This window comes from Leuciscus leuciscus (genome assembly GCF_965113295.1).
Source record: "Leuciscus leuciscus genome assembly, chromosome: 20".
Lineage (NCBI taxonomy): Eukaryota > Metazoa > Chordata > Actinopteri > Cypriniformes > Leuciscidae > Leuciscus > Leuciscus leuciscus.
The window spans coordinates 23,389,660-23,404,368 of NC_138744.1; the positions used below are offsets into that span (position 1 = coordinate 23,389,660).

At 36.9% G+C, this 14,709-nt stretch overlaps 1 protein-coding gene across 6 annotated transcripts in view; it reads left to right on the forward strand.

The window, feature by feature from the left end:
• LOC309484123 (carboxypeptidase Q-like) overlaps positions 1–14,709 on the forward strand; it is an 83,670-nt gene that overhangs the window by 39,227 nt on the left and 29,734 nt on the right. For all 6 annotated transcript variants that reach the window (XM_082150332.1, XM_082150331.1, XM_082150333.1 and 3 more), the window contains 2 exons: positions 7,297–7,408; positions 10,588–10,679. In XM_082150332.1, coding sequence (XP_082006458.1) covers positions 7,297–7,408; positions 10,588–10,679 — 204 coding nt within the window. The remainder of the gene's footprint in view (positions 1–7,296; positions 7,409–10,587; positions 10,680–14,709) is intronic.

Sequence of the window (14,709 nt, forward strand, 5' to 3'; positions counted from 1 at the left end):
ATAAAGTAAGCTCTATTGACAGCAATTTGTGGCATGTTTGAATTGCCACCTAAATGCAAATCATATTTTTTTTTAATTCTGCTGCCAGCACAGCCCTGGCTGCTACTAGAATAAACTCAGAACAAAGTCATCAAACCATCCTTTCAGAGAGCAATTTTTTATACAAAATGGATTGCTGCGTACTGTTGGCCAGTGTTAGACTTATGTAATATATAAACAAACAATATAGTTGTCTTTTAAATATACTTTTGTGATGCTTATTCAATGCTTTAATCTGCCTAAATTGAAATTAATTATTTTCTTATGAGGTCTTTTCTCAGTAAATGATGAGTAATGATGATTATTTGTTCATTAACTGCCGCCTAAACACTACTTGTCAAAACTTTGGAATAATTAAGTTTTTCTTAATGATTTGTAAGAGGTCACTTATGCTCTCAAGACTACCTATGATGAGAATTAGAAACATATATAAGAGACATATATGGTGATATATATACAGTATATATTTATATATATATATATATATATATATATATATATATATATATATATTCTTCTTCCTCCTCCTCCTCCTCCTCTGCTCTTCTATGGCAACTAGGGCTGTGAAACGATTAACCGCATCCAAAATAAAAGTTTGTGTTCACATATTATGTGTGTATATAATTTGTATTATATATAAAACACATTTTTCTTAAATATATACATGCATCGCGATTAATCGTTTCACAGCCCTAATGACAACCCATAGAACCGCTTGCAGGAAAGTTATGAAATTTGGCACACATCAGACAGAGGACAGTCTGAACATTACAGGAATCAACATCACATGAATAAATTGCCTACATTTTCTTATTACAATTTTTTATTAATCTTTTTTCAGTCTCTAATTTATTCCCATGTAAACTCTTACTTTAAAAGGATATCTGAAATGGACTGTTTACATAGAGAGAGAAAAACACTCGCAGGAAATTTGTCAGAAGATTCATAATCAGCTTTTTAAAAACCTTTAAAAACCTTTAAAAAAACAGCTTTTAAACCCTCCAGAAACCATTGCCCCATAGACTTCTATTGTAAGTGCATTATTTTGACTTCTTACAAAATGGTAATCAACAGCAAAATGGTAATCAGCAGCATGTACAGATTCTGTATGGCGATAGAGCTTAACTTGTTTTGAACCCATATTTTTCAACTGTCCTACAAACTTTTGAAACAGAACAATGTACTGTATTTTTGACATAATTAACTCAATTTGAAAATCAGTTTTTCTTTCCTGACAGTTCTTCTTGAGGCAACAGCATTTTGGACATTTCTAGGACCTAGGCATTTTATCTCTGTCTGTCGATTTGTTTTGTTTTGTCCTCCTCTATTTCATGATGATTTGAATTACAACAAAAAAGTCAGCACAAGGTTGATTTGCAAATTATTTACTGAGCGTATTGTCTGTTCATTTCACAGCGAGTTCTTCCCCTCACAAGCTTTTAAAGCTTGCTCATTCTCTCACCACACGTTCTTTAAACCACTCTATGGTTTTGCGCTAAACGCTGCACACACAATGATGGAGTTCCAGGAAGTGGTGGGGGTGGAGAGAGTGAATGAGGGACAGTTTGTTTAACCTCTGTCTTTCTGTCAGTCTGTCCACAAGCATATTTATGATGACTTTCATGTTACACAATTCCCTTTCTGTAAACATTCAGGTTCAATAAATTGGGGAATATAAGAACATCTCCTGTAGTTACACAAATGTTTTTAAACTTGAAGTATGTTTTTTCATCAACCAGAAAAACAGGGAGTGTGTCCAAATGAGATGTCCAAATGAGATGTCCAAATGTAGGTAAAACTAATTTAGGGGTCTGGATGATGCCAGTCTGGTTAGAATAAGAGCATTGTTGTTTATGGAAAGCATTTTTGTTGTGGTGGGCCAGTCAAACATCTCTACTGGGTTTTTTATTGGTCAATGCAGTCTTTCAGTTTTAACCTTAGGTTGATGTTTGTCACAATATGAAACGAGAGAAGCACTTTTAATGTGTTTTACAGCCACATTCCTAAGTATTTAGAAAGAAGAATTCACTTACCAAAAAACCCCATCGCCCCCTTTAGTTATAAGTTTCAGAAAAGCTAATGGAGTGCATGTGTTTCACTCTTTCTTAGTTTCATACATACATACAACATAATATATTATAACTTTTATAATAACATTAAGCCATTAAACACTCTGTCATGATTTACTCACCCTCTTGTCGTTCCAAACCGATATGATTTTTTCTTCTTCTGTGGAACATAAAAGAAGATATTTTGAGAAATGTCTAAGGGTTTTTGAGACCGATCTCATGAAAGTGTGTATCTATAGCACGAATGATAATATCTCGTATCATTTATACGCCAAAACGAGTTTTAGCGTAAATATGGTACGCAGTTTTCGCGTGTATATGATTCGCACTTCATGGCGTGTAATATGCACGCCCTCCTCACCCCTAATCCTACCCAAGGGGTTTACAGTGCGTATCATTTGAACGCTAAAACTCGTTTTGGCGTATAAATTATACGAGAATTATCATTCGTGCTATAGATACGCACTTTCATGAGATTGTGTTGGGGTTTTTTGTCCACATAATGGAAGTCATTGGTAACTAAAACTGTTACTAAAATGGTTACCAACATTCTTCAAAATATCTTCTTTTGAGTTCCACCAAAGAAAGTCAAACTCTACAGGTTTGGAACAGCATGAATTTATTTTCATAAATTATGAAAGAATTTTGTATTTTTGGGTAAATGATCTCTTTAATAAACATGATATAATGTTTCATGTATTTGTATAGTTGTTGATCCATGATGCATTTTCAGTGTTTAGATTGTGTACATACAGCACACCCCTTTTCATTACATCACTGCCACAGTGTACCCACATGAAACTTTGCTATGTTAATAGTTAATAGTAAATAGTGCCTTTTATGGTTAGAATTGACCCCAAAACATGTTTGGTCACTTGTATGGATATCATCGCATTATAAGACAAAATAAAGCAAATGGCATTTAATTTAAAGGTGTCCTATTTTGCGTTTTCACTTTTTCAACTTTTAGTTAGTGTGTAATGTTGCTGTTTGAGAAGAAGACAAAATGTATTTGAACGCTTTGTGGTTGTCAAATGTATTAGTTTATATACTCGATGGTCCAAATTAAGTGTCTGGCTTCTGAGGCTGGATTCACAAAACATTCATAAGAATAAAAACTTAAGAATAATTTAAGAATATTTTGTATTCCCAAAAACATTTCTTACTAAAGACAAAACTTAAGAAGAATTTGAATAATTTCTTAAAAATCATCATAAATAACCTCTTAAAGTATGCATAACCTTTAAACATTACAGCATAATACATCATCTAGTACATATTACTATCACTAGGGATGTGCTCAAACACTCTGTGTGATCTGTTATGATTATGAATGACTTGACTTTTTTTTAATAATTTTTTTTATTAAGTAACATCTCTGTAACAACAAGTCAAATAAAGATCAGAATGAGTTGAATGAGGGTTGAAAATTATATATTTTTTTTGCAAATATATGACTTTATATTAACCCCCGGTTTCACAGACACGGTTTAAGCCTAGTCCCAGACTAAAATGCATTTTTAAGCGGCTTTAACTGAAAGCAACTTCCACTGACATTGACATATCTTAAAACATGTCTTGTCTCAAGATACACACCAGTTATGTTTTTTCTACGGCATGTTTATAAAAGCTACTTAAATGTCCTAATTGAACTAAGGCCTAATCCTGGCTTGATCTAAGCCCTGTCTGTGAAACCAGGCCTAAAATAAATAAACCTTGAGGAACATATTAAAATAATAGAAAAAAGTTAAGAATATTTTAAAGAAATGCTTAACTATTTTTAAGTTAGAAAATAAGAAGAAAATAGCAGTTCAGAATAATTTTCTGGTATCATTGCACCTCAGTTGCCTCTTGGTTTGTTATTTTGTATGCAATTCAATGCTGTTCATACAGTAACATTTTAAGTGAGACTTAATTCTTTAACTTAATACTTTATGATTTTGTTCCAAATATAAAACTTACGTTACATTAATTTGATCAGCACAGCATGTGTGTTCATTTTCATTTACACATCTTGATTGTTCAGCTAGTTCTAGGTGTTGGCTCCTGTCTTATCCAGATTTGCTGCAGAATATTGAATAAGTGTTTCATATGATTCCCTTTGTACAGCGGGCTCATTAGGTTCAACTCTTCCTCTCTCTGTGCACTCTCTAAATTTCACTCCCTCATTCATATTTCAGTGCCTCGTAATTAATAGCCTCATCTTGTCAGAGCTCATTAACGGTGACATGATAGTGTTTAATTATGAGGTCAGTCAGCCCTTGCATTCCACCCTGTCACATAGTTATTAGGAAGTTAAGTTTAATTTGAAGACAGATCTTCCCTTGTCTCCGTACTCACTACTAAATCTCACATTATTTTTCCTTTTTTCACAACCTCATGGTGTGTGTTGGGCCAGACGGCATGATTATTGCTAGTCAGTAATGCTGGTTAGTTTGACGTATATTCAAAACCAAAACTGCAATTAGAAAAATATTTTTATTTTCCTTTATGCACAAAAACATGTTTAGGTTAATCCATCAGTTCCATATTTTAGGACCACATCAATTTAGGCCGGTCCTCCTGCCAAACCAGTAATGTATGCAGTACCGGTCTTACTTCAGTCTCCGGTGAAATCTGGTTAATGTTTTGTTTGTTTGCTTTTTATACTTGAAAGAAATATAGCTTCTGTTTGCGATTTGGCTTTGAAGAGGATTACAGAAATTACTAGAAGTTACACAAAGTTGTATGATGATTTGTGCATTGACGTAAAGCTTTCAGACTTTTAGATGTTCTTGATTCTGAGTAAGTGGTGGCACAATACTGGAAATTATGTCATTTTTACTTCCACATTTCATGCTCGGGTTACCAATGACTGTTGTCTTGCATCAATGTCAAGGGATAAAAATTGGAGTATTGGAGTATAGTATATTCCAAAAGTATTGGAATGAGTAAATAAGAATTCTATTCATTATTTACTCAAAATGTATTTATTAATGTCATTGTATCTAATTTATTCATTATTTTATATATATATATATATATATATATATATATATATATATATATATATTTGAAAGAAAAAAGTCTTTACTAACACAAAATGTGAATGACATTTCAAAGCTTTGGCAAACAGAAGATTATAAACAAATAATAATAGAAATGTCTCTCTTTTTTTCTACACACAAAGCTATCGTATGATATCTGTAGACATGAGAAATAGTGCAAAAATCATATTGTCTACTTTAATGGTGCTCTTTGTCCTTTTTGGAGCTTGACAGATGCCATTATGACCTTTTTTTCTGTATACTCAGGGCTCTATGCTAACATTTTTCTAATAAAAATGTTTTAGGAGCACAGTCAAAAATTTAGGAGCCCTTTAAATTCATTTCCAGGAGCATTTTCTTTTTCCCATTATTAGAGCAATTTTTCTAATCTTATTAAATGTGTGCATCATCTTTTGTCAATTTCTTTAATTAAAACAGAATTTTGTTTTTAAATGTTAATTTAAACAAATTCAGTTAGAACAATAAGGCCCAATCATACTCTTACCAATCGAATGAAATTATCAAAAAATCCATCTTTGTACTGCAAAAGTGGCACAGAAGCTCCATCGGAAGTGGTATTTAGACACATGTTTAATGCAGCTCATGGGTAAATAGTGTTGTATGAATGTTTTAAATATAGTTTTTGAATTTAGAAATATGTTGCCTAAAAATTTTACTTTAAAAGTTTGATATTTTAAATGGAAACAGTCTATGTAAAGTGTAAATATGAATATAAAACAGCCAGTAGGTGGCGGGCGGCAAGTCTTAATGTGTGAATCATTCATTTAATCGTTCAAAATTCATTCAAGAATCACCGTTGCTTGGAGATGCACAACTGTTCTGGTGTGGCTTTGTTTGAAACTATTTAACCATAATCTAACCTAATATGGATCTATTCATGAGAATCGATCGGGTCACTCGCACTGGTGCGCCCAAATATTTTTTCACAGTTGCACGCAGTTATTTTCAGTCGCAAATGCATCTGAAATGATATCAGTGTAGAGCCCTGATACTGTAAAAGAGCTGCATAAAGATTATTCAAAATGGTTAGGGTTAGGGAGGCTTCAAAATGAAAACAGCAACACCACACGGGTTTGAGATGGCACGGGGATGACAAAATAACGAGCCAATTTGTCTGCTCTTCAATAATTCAGCAGCACTAAAGAACAGTTGGAATTGCTTTCACCTAGACGCTTCCATCTGCGTCCTTCTGGTGTCTTGATCACAAGAGCGCAAAGTCTCACAGTAGATGAGATCATTTATTCTCCATTGAACACAAAAGAATGGCCACTACAGAATTTTTTTTGTCATTTTGCAATGTCTTTGTAATTTTGGCTCGTTGGCTGTTGCTCTGGAGTTCAGCCGTTGAAACTCACAGATGGTTGGCATTGATTAATGTTAGCCTTTTCTCATGCTATTGGGAGTTAACCTGTTATGATATTGACAACAAAATGAAAATGTCATTTATAGACTAAATCTGTCATAGCATTCAAAAGTACATTTGGAAGGAGAAGGCTTGTAGCTGATTGGCTGATGTCCAGGCCACATTTGTATATTTGCCAACGGGATTTTGACAACATTTTCTGGAAAACCCTCACTTAACTGAGGCGAGTCTCAAAAGCAGACTTTGTTTGAGTTTTATTCCCCAAATGTTCATGATTTTTAAAAGCATTTATGCTTTTATTGCCATACATTTCCAAGCTCCTGGAGGCTATTGTGTGAATGTCATATTGACAGTAGAGAAACGCAATGGGAGAATTATTTGTAAGCTATATTCCTAAAGTTTATGTAGCTCTGCTGAAAGTGAATGTAAACTGGTGGAAGATGCAAAGGGAGATATTTTAGCCAATGTTAGAACTATGGGAGGTGAGAGCAGGATGTTTAGACTTTAAATCTAATTTAAAGCATCAGTCTAAAGTCTTTCACTGTGGCCTGGGTTTGACAAGATCCATTTAGACTGACAGCCAACATCTGGAAAAGTTTGACAGGAAGCCTTTTTTCACTTTACAGTCTGTTATGTAAACCCTTTTTATACATGAATTAACAATTGTGTAACTATATATATAAAATAAAAAAAACAGAGAAACGATGCTGAGAAAATATGTTATTAAATATTTATTTTACTGTTCATTGGAATGCTTTTTGCTCTGGGTCTCTTTCAGGTGGTGTTGCTCAGTGGTCACCTGGACAGCTGGGACGTGGGTCAGGGCGCTATGGATGATGGAGGTGGAGTCGCCATTTCCTGGGAGGCACTTTCTTTGATCAGAGACTTAGGTGAGACCTGTAAAGATGGTAAAATTTGGAGAACTTCTCTCTCTCTCTCTCCGTCACATGACTAAAGCCGGGTGTACACTATGATTTATAATAGTCCCTTACGATTATTGCTTATCAGACTGTAAGAACATGATAATCCCTGTAAGCCATGTCACACTGTAAGATCTCAGTTGTTATTAATGTCAGACTGTACAGCAGTCAAAAACGGACGCACGAAAGAGAACTTGTCCGGAGTTTTACATCATAAATCAATAACACGTTCGGTGATGTGAGCTGCGTTACACACGGTATTGAAATGGTGGCTACAAAGAAATCTCTATTGTTACTTTTGGTCATGAATTGTCTTTAAAAACGAAAACAATTTGACGGTTGTCATAGGAGAAGTCACAGTGCAGGACTGTGAGTCAAATCTTCTGACACTGCCAGAATTTTGTCTGAGGTCAAATTTGATCGCAACAGTTATTAATCGGCTGTCTGTGAACATGTTAAACTTACGATCAAAGACTTTCGATTTTAGCCAAGGATCAGAGGAATCTTTTAGGATTTGCAAAATTTGTCTCAGACGGTCAAATCGTGGCCAAAATCGCACAGTGTGCACCTGACTTAAGTGCCAGTGACTTTGATATACACGTGAGAAACATTCTAAGCATTTTTATTATTTTTTAAAATATTTATATTATTAATGTTTTTCAATTTGTTGTATTTAAAGTCGGCATGTAAAGGAAGTTGTGATAGTCTTTTCTTCCCTATTGTGACTTACATCCGGCTTCTCAAACAGGAAAAAATCTAGGGCGGGACTTGATTTTGTCCATCGGGAATTGATTGGATGGTTGTGGTTTGGTATTGCTGTGATGTCATGTGAATGACAGCGTGTCCCTCTATCTATCTATCTATCTATCTATCTATCTATCTATCTATCTATCTATCTATCTATCTATCTATCTATCTATCTATCTATCTATCTATCTATCTATCTATCTATCTATCTATCTATCTATCTATCTATCTATCTATCTATATTGTTTTATATTTTATTGATATAGTTTAGATCCCTTAACTCCTAACCCCATGCGTACTCATAACCACTTTTATAGAGTATAAAAAGAATAAATAAAATGTAATGAGAAGAAAATGGTACATTGACCATTTTAGTTACAATATACCATTAAATATATATATTTTGAGCCGCTAATCCCACTCTTACCTCTAAATCTGATCCCAATTAATTTCTTAAAAATATCTACAGTGTAAAGAAAAACTTAAGAAACAGGTAAGTGTAATCACAATAATTCATTCAGTTTATTTTGAAAATGTTCTAAAGAACTAACAAAGTAGTCCAAATCATGTGTTGCATTCATAGTTTCTCTCTGGCAGAATACAATAGTTTTGAATGAGATACAGAGCTAAATTTAAAGGGATACTTTCTATCGTTATTTGCTCATAATGGTAATTCATACGACCCCAGGTGATAAATCAATGTCTTCTAAAGTGAACCAGTAGGTGTGTGTGAGAAAAATATAAATCATTGCTTCCGGCCAACTATCTTCATGCTGTGAATGTCAGCATGTTGTGAAGCATGACGTAAGTGCGTTGTGAACCGCACATTCTCCTTATTTCAACTGAGTTTCACAACGCACTTACGTCACGTTTCACAACATGTTGACGTTTACAGCGTACTGACAGATGGCCTGAAGCAATGGATCGTAGTTAACAGCATTTTTGGTGTATTTTATAGTCATTTTTTGAGACGCAGCATATTTATAAAAAATGCCTTTTGCATCCAATGGCAAATGAAATAATAGTAGTGATTAAACAATTACAGCAGCATAACATAAAAACAATGCAACACAATCAATTAATTTCATAAATTCAGTATTAAAATAAGATGAAATGAGGATTCTTAAACATTTATTTACAGCTGTAAAGTTTCTGCTACATAAATAATTTGTTTAAATGCTGTCAATACGTCAGTATATTAAATTTAAGTATCTATGTATATGTAATTGTACGTGTGCAGAACCACACTTTATGTAAAATACATACAAATACTTGTGCGATCACGTCAAAATAACAGGTAAGAACAAACTTATCCAGGTCTAAAAATATATGTTATGCATAATGCCACTGTATAAAACCATGTAATATTTCTGCAAAAAATTAGCCATGAATTATCAATAAAAATGCTTTGTGTTAGATGCATGTGTTTCAATTTGCATTTAAAAAAAACTTTATAATTATATATTTTATTTTATTTTATTATTGTTTTAATTACTATTTAAAGTAATTGTTAATGTTTTGCAGGCATCTGCAGCAACTGTAGAAGTAGTGCAGTGTATAGAGAATATTCCATTATAATGGAGATTATTAAAATTCTTGCTGAGTGTCAGTATGTAATGCAGTGTGAGTCTCTTGGCCCCTCTCCTCTCTATTGTTGCTTTATTGCACAGGCAATACTGAAGGTTGTGCTCATTTGTATTTAAGATCTTTCTCTTGGCAAGGGGCGTCCACAAACACTGGAAAAATAAAGCTTTAATGGTGCACAATAACCACAGACAACATGATTAATTTCAGTGCTGGTAGAGTAAGCATTCTCTACAACATTTTAAATGTTCAACAACATTCAGTTCAGTTCAGAGTCCTTGGCTCTATTTTTACTATGTAAGCTTTTATTATTGCAACAGTGTAAACTATTTACTCAGGATCCATAAATCTACTCGTATTAGCATGTTTTGGAATATTATGTTTTCTTGGACGCATCCTCTGATGTGCCATTGGACTTGGACACAGTGACCAGTTTTCAGGTATACCTTGCAGTTCAGGAGATGGACAGTTCTCCCACCTGGATCATTGAGAAAGCCCAACACAATTAAGCCGAAAATATCTCTCACAGATTCCACTCTGCTGGAAGTACAGACAAGTTATCAAGTGCCTGGATCATCAAGCACTGTCTTCCCAGAATAATCATGAAGTCTCTGATGTGTGAACCTGACCTTACAAATGCACTTTTATTTTAAAATTAAATGTAATATTCTCCTGTCCTTTTCTGCTTATGATCAGATTGATGAAAGCCACTAACCTTGATCTCAGCCGGTGAGGCAATATAACAGTGTCTGCATTATGAAAATGTATTCTGAAATTTTACTAGGTTGGCTCATACTGTCTATTGCTTGGGTCCCCAGGGCTGCGTCCTAAAAGAACACTGAGGACGGTGCTGTGGTCCGCAGAGGAGCCAGGCGGGGTGGGAGCTGCTCAGTACTTCCAACAGCACAAAGTACACTTCCCTATCACACTAAAACTATTGGGTTCTATGGGTGATTTAAAACAAGGGTGTTAAACATAGCCCTGGAATGATTTGAGGGGGAAAAAATATAAATATATAATATAAAATGATAAAGCATAACAATGTTAAGTTCATTAATTGTATTTAGTCTCGAACTAACTTTGGATACAGAAACACTAGTACTTGTAGTAATATAGATTATCAGTTGATGTCATTTCTACAGGTTCTGATAGGTTAACAGTACAGATCATTTTATCAGCATCCGAACATGGTGGTCTGTTCTTTACGCAAATGAGGTTACTTAAAAACATTATCTTGGACACACTTTGACACACTTTTATATGTAAGAAATGGTCACAGGTGAGGGTCACGTAAGGGTCACAAGTGAGTCATAAATTCCGGAAGGACTCTTTACATCTGGGACGCTGTTGAACTCTCCTGGAGACTATTCCTTTGGGATGGTTACATGCCTCTAAAAATAATAAATAACCCCTGCAAGCACAATTAGATTAAACATAGGCAATAACCTTTCCCTTCAAAGCTGAGTTTTGTCAGGACTTCACTGCAACATGAAAACTACATCCACACAGAGCACATATAGTGACCAATGGTGCTATACATCCTATAAAAAAATAAACATGCTAAGTCACTACAAATGCTAAAGACACAGTTGTGAATAAAGTTTGAACTGACAATTCTCTTTCTACAAAATATGATTAATTAATTAAGTACAAAACAAGTACATATTTAATCTCTGGAATTCAGGCTAAATGAGTAAACACTGTTACTGAATTCCTGACAGGGGACAGACCCTTAGTCACATTGCCTGTAACAGAAATACCAGAATAGGTACGCTGGCTTTAAGAAAACTATGATTTCCAAAAACAAGAAGATGGATTGCAAATCTATCCCTTAACAACTTACAGCTGTAAAACCCCGAGGAGGGAACGGAGTCGTACGTCAGAGGTGACCTGACGATATGGGGATCTCACTTGAGAGACCAATCCACTTCGAGTGTAAACTAAATGAGCCAATGCACATTGGGATGCGATTATTTGCAACAGCTGCTCTGCCTCACAGCGCGAGCATATAATGAGCAGAAGGTGCGTCGCATCTTTTTTTTTTCCGCTGAGGAGCCAGACTTTGTGACTCGGCCGTACAGTGTAGACTCAGCAACCTTGGCGACTGGACCTACGTCTCCGTTCCCTCCTCGGGAAACGAGGGTTACCATACATAACCAAGACATTCCCCTTCGTCAGTCACTCTCTTCGTACGTCAGAGGTGATCTGACGATATGGGGATATCTACCAACACGCCACTGCTGCTGGCCCTTCCAGCGCTCCGCTTGAGTCTCCTGGCCTGACCGCAGTGTTGGGCAGAAAGTAGGAGCTCTAAGCAGAGAAGGTCAGTCACTGCTGTTCCTCAAGACCCACTCAGTGTGACTTATTGGATAACACTTGGAAAGCGTGCCCTGGAGAAGGGGGCGCTGCCGAAGCCACACCCTACCCGGAGGGATTTACTGTGGCGGTTACACATATGGACTAGCCAAGCAGGGTAGTGCAACATATGGCAGTCTCTGAGGTGGTTCCAGCCTAGTTCTAGAGGGGAAAGAACACCAGCAGAGACGACAGAGCAGACTCTGTCGAGGGAAAGACACGGGCTTGTCCGCAGAGGAGCTGGACCGTGGAAGAATACACATATGGGGTCGCCGCAGGGACCACTACATATGGATACCCAGCCTAACACAGGTTACACAATGCATACGAGTGTAGGCCTGGCGTCAGACGCTCCGCAACGTCTGACTGCCGCAGGGGTGACGGATGAACTCAACAGGATTAGCCATTTCTGGGAAACACTACTGGAACAAATAGACGCACGTATCTGGCCCAGTGGGCGGGATTGGCGTTGCAATCCAACACTAAGAACGGGTCCTTCGCGCTACTGGCCACTGGAGGCAAGTACACGGGAAGATACCGGCTCTATACGAAGGCTATAGAATCTAGCGAATGTGTTGGGTGTCGCCCAGCCCGCATCTCTACATATATCGACGCAACGGTCGCAGTGCTGTCTGTACGGACCAGTACATTCTTGCCATGTAGCGGCCCCTTGAGGCGGCCCTGCGCAAGGTGTACTGCAAGCAACGAGGCAACTGATGTGCCAATGCAGTTGGGGCCCCGTCCACAGACCCAAGACTGCATGCCCGTTGTACGTGGCCCCCCAGCCGGTGGCAGAGGCATCCGGTACGTGCCGTTCTGCCACGCCAATCTCAGGACTCGGCCGTGAAGCCAGGGCTGCGAAACAGTGAATGTGGCCGTCAAACTCGATGTCACACGGCATGCTGAGCGCTCAAGCGCAAGACGAACAACGTGCCGATGTGGTCATGCTCTCATAAACCACCCACGAATGCAGTCTCAGCATGTTTGCGATGCGCTAGAGGAGTGGGGGGCCCGAGGAGGTGGTCTCGTCGGGGAACGCTCACTGTAATCCTCAGATCACTAGTGCTATTAGCCAAAGTAGCCCTTTTCTGGTGGCAAAGGGCAAAGGGAAAGGCCCTTTCCTTTACGAGAAAGGGGAGACGAACAACATGCCGACGTGGTCATGCTCTCATGTGAGAACATGAACCACCCACGATTGCAGTCTCAACATGCTCAAGCCCAGGCATGTGAAATAATGATCGTGGCCGTCAAATGAGGACAGGAAACGACCACATCCAGAAACACACGGTTTGAATGACATCTTGAAAAAGACGCAGTTTCAAACCGTGTGTGCTCTTTCAGGAAACTGCTCTCTCTGGTGCTGAAGCACCCAGGGATGGCCGTGGCTACACAAACAGGACGATAGTGCAAGCCTGATGTGAGCACTCACATTCTCATTGAAGGCGCAACATTCTGAGCTGTGAAAACAGCTGTTTTGCCGGCTCTCTGTGAGATTGCGGCCAGCGCTGCATACCAACACCAGTTTGAAGAGTCTCCTGAAGAAGCAGACTCGTTTTTTGAAGTTAAAACACTCTCAGATTAGATTGCAGAGCAGGAACAGCATTCAACGTCTGGCTCCGAAGCGAAAGACAAAGATGCGACGCACCTGATGCTCATTATATGCTAGCGCTGCGAGGCAGTGCTGCTGTTGCAAATCATCGCATGCCAATGTGCATTGGCTCATTTAGTTTACACTCAAAGTGGATTGGTCTTTCAAGCGAGATCCCCATATCGTCAGATCACCTCTGGCATACGTAGAGAGTGACTGACGAAGGGGAACTGCTAATTTAGTAATGTGAAAATATTATGGATATTTAATATTAATAAATAGATTATTTTCCCATGTTTGCACTGATTAATTGTTAGATAGGCTGTGATGCATTAATATAGATTTAATCCTGACAGTTTATTTTCCTTTTTTATGGCTGAGTTTGTGATAATGTTCAGTTTCAGATGGATTATATAGTTAGTTATCTTACCAAGAGCTGTAGGTAGTTAAAATAAATTTCTTGTCTGTGTAGTTGTTTGAAAAATATTCACTAATTACCAATTTAATATGTGTCTCAGTGACGTGACACTAATTTTTTTTGCTCATCTAATATATTCAAAAAGACATTCGACATTCAAAATGCAATTCATACATATATTCTGACATTTATGTAAAAAATGTCTGGGTGACACAACTGTCCTGATAAAATAATGAAGAAATAAAGCCAGAAAAAAAGGAACTTATGTCATACAGAGAAACACTCGTGACACTGTGTCAAGGTCTTAAAGTCTTTCAAAATATCAAATAATTTGCGGAGAAGTTCAGGCTTTAAAATGCCATGAGGTGCAAATCCCCCAAATCTAATGATGTTCATGCATTAATAAGTTCATGATTTGTAGTAAAAATAGTAATAATAATAATAATATTAAGCATTAATATGTAGTTACTTTATACTTAATGGTTACATTATTAGTTTGATTAAATTTAAACTTTTCCCTCAAAACTTTCAAAACCATATGAAACCAACATGAATACAAAGAATACAGTTATTTTCTAA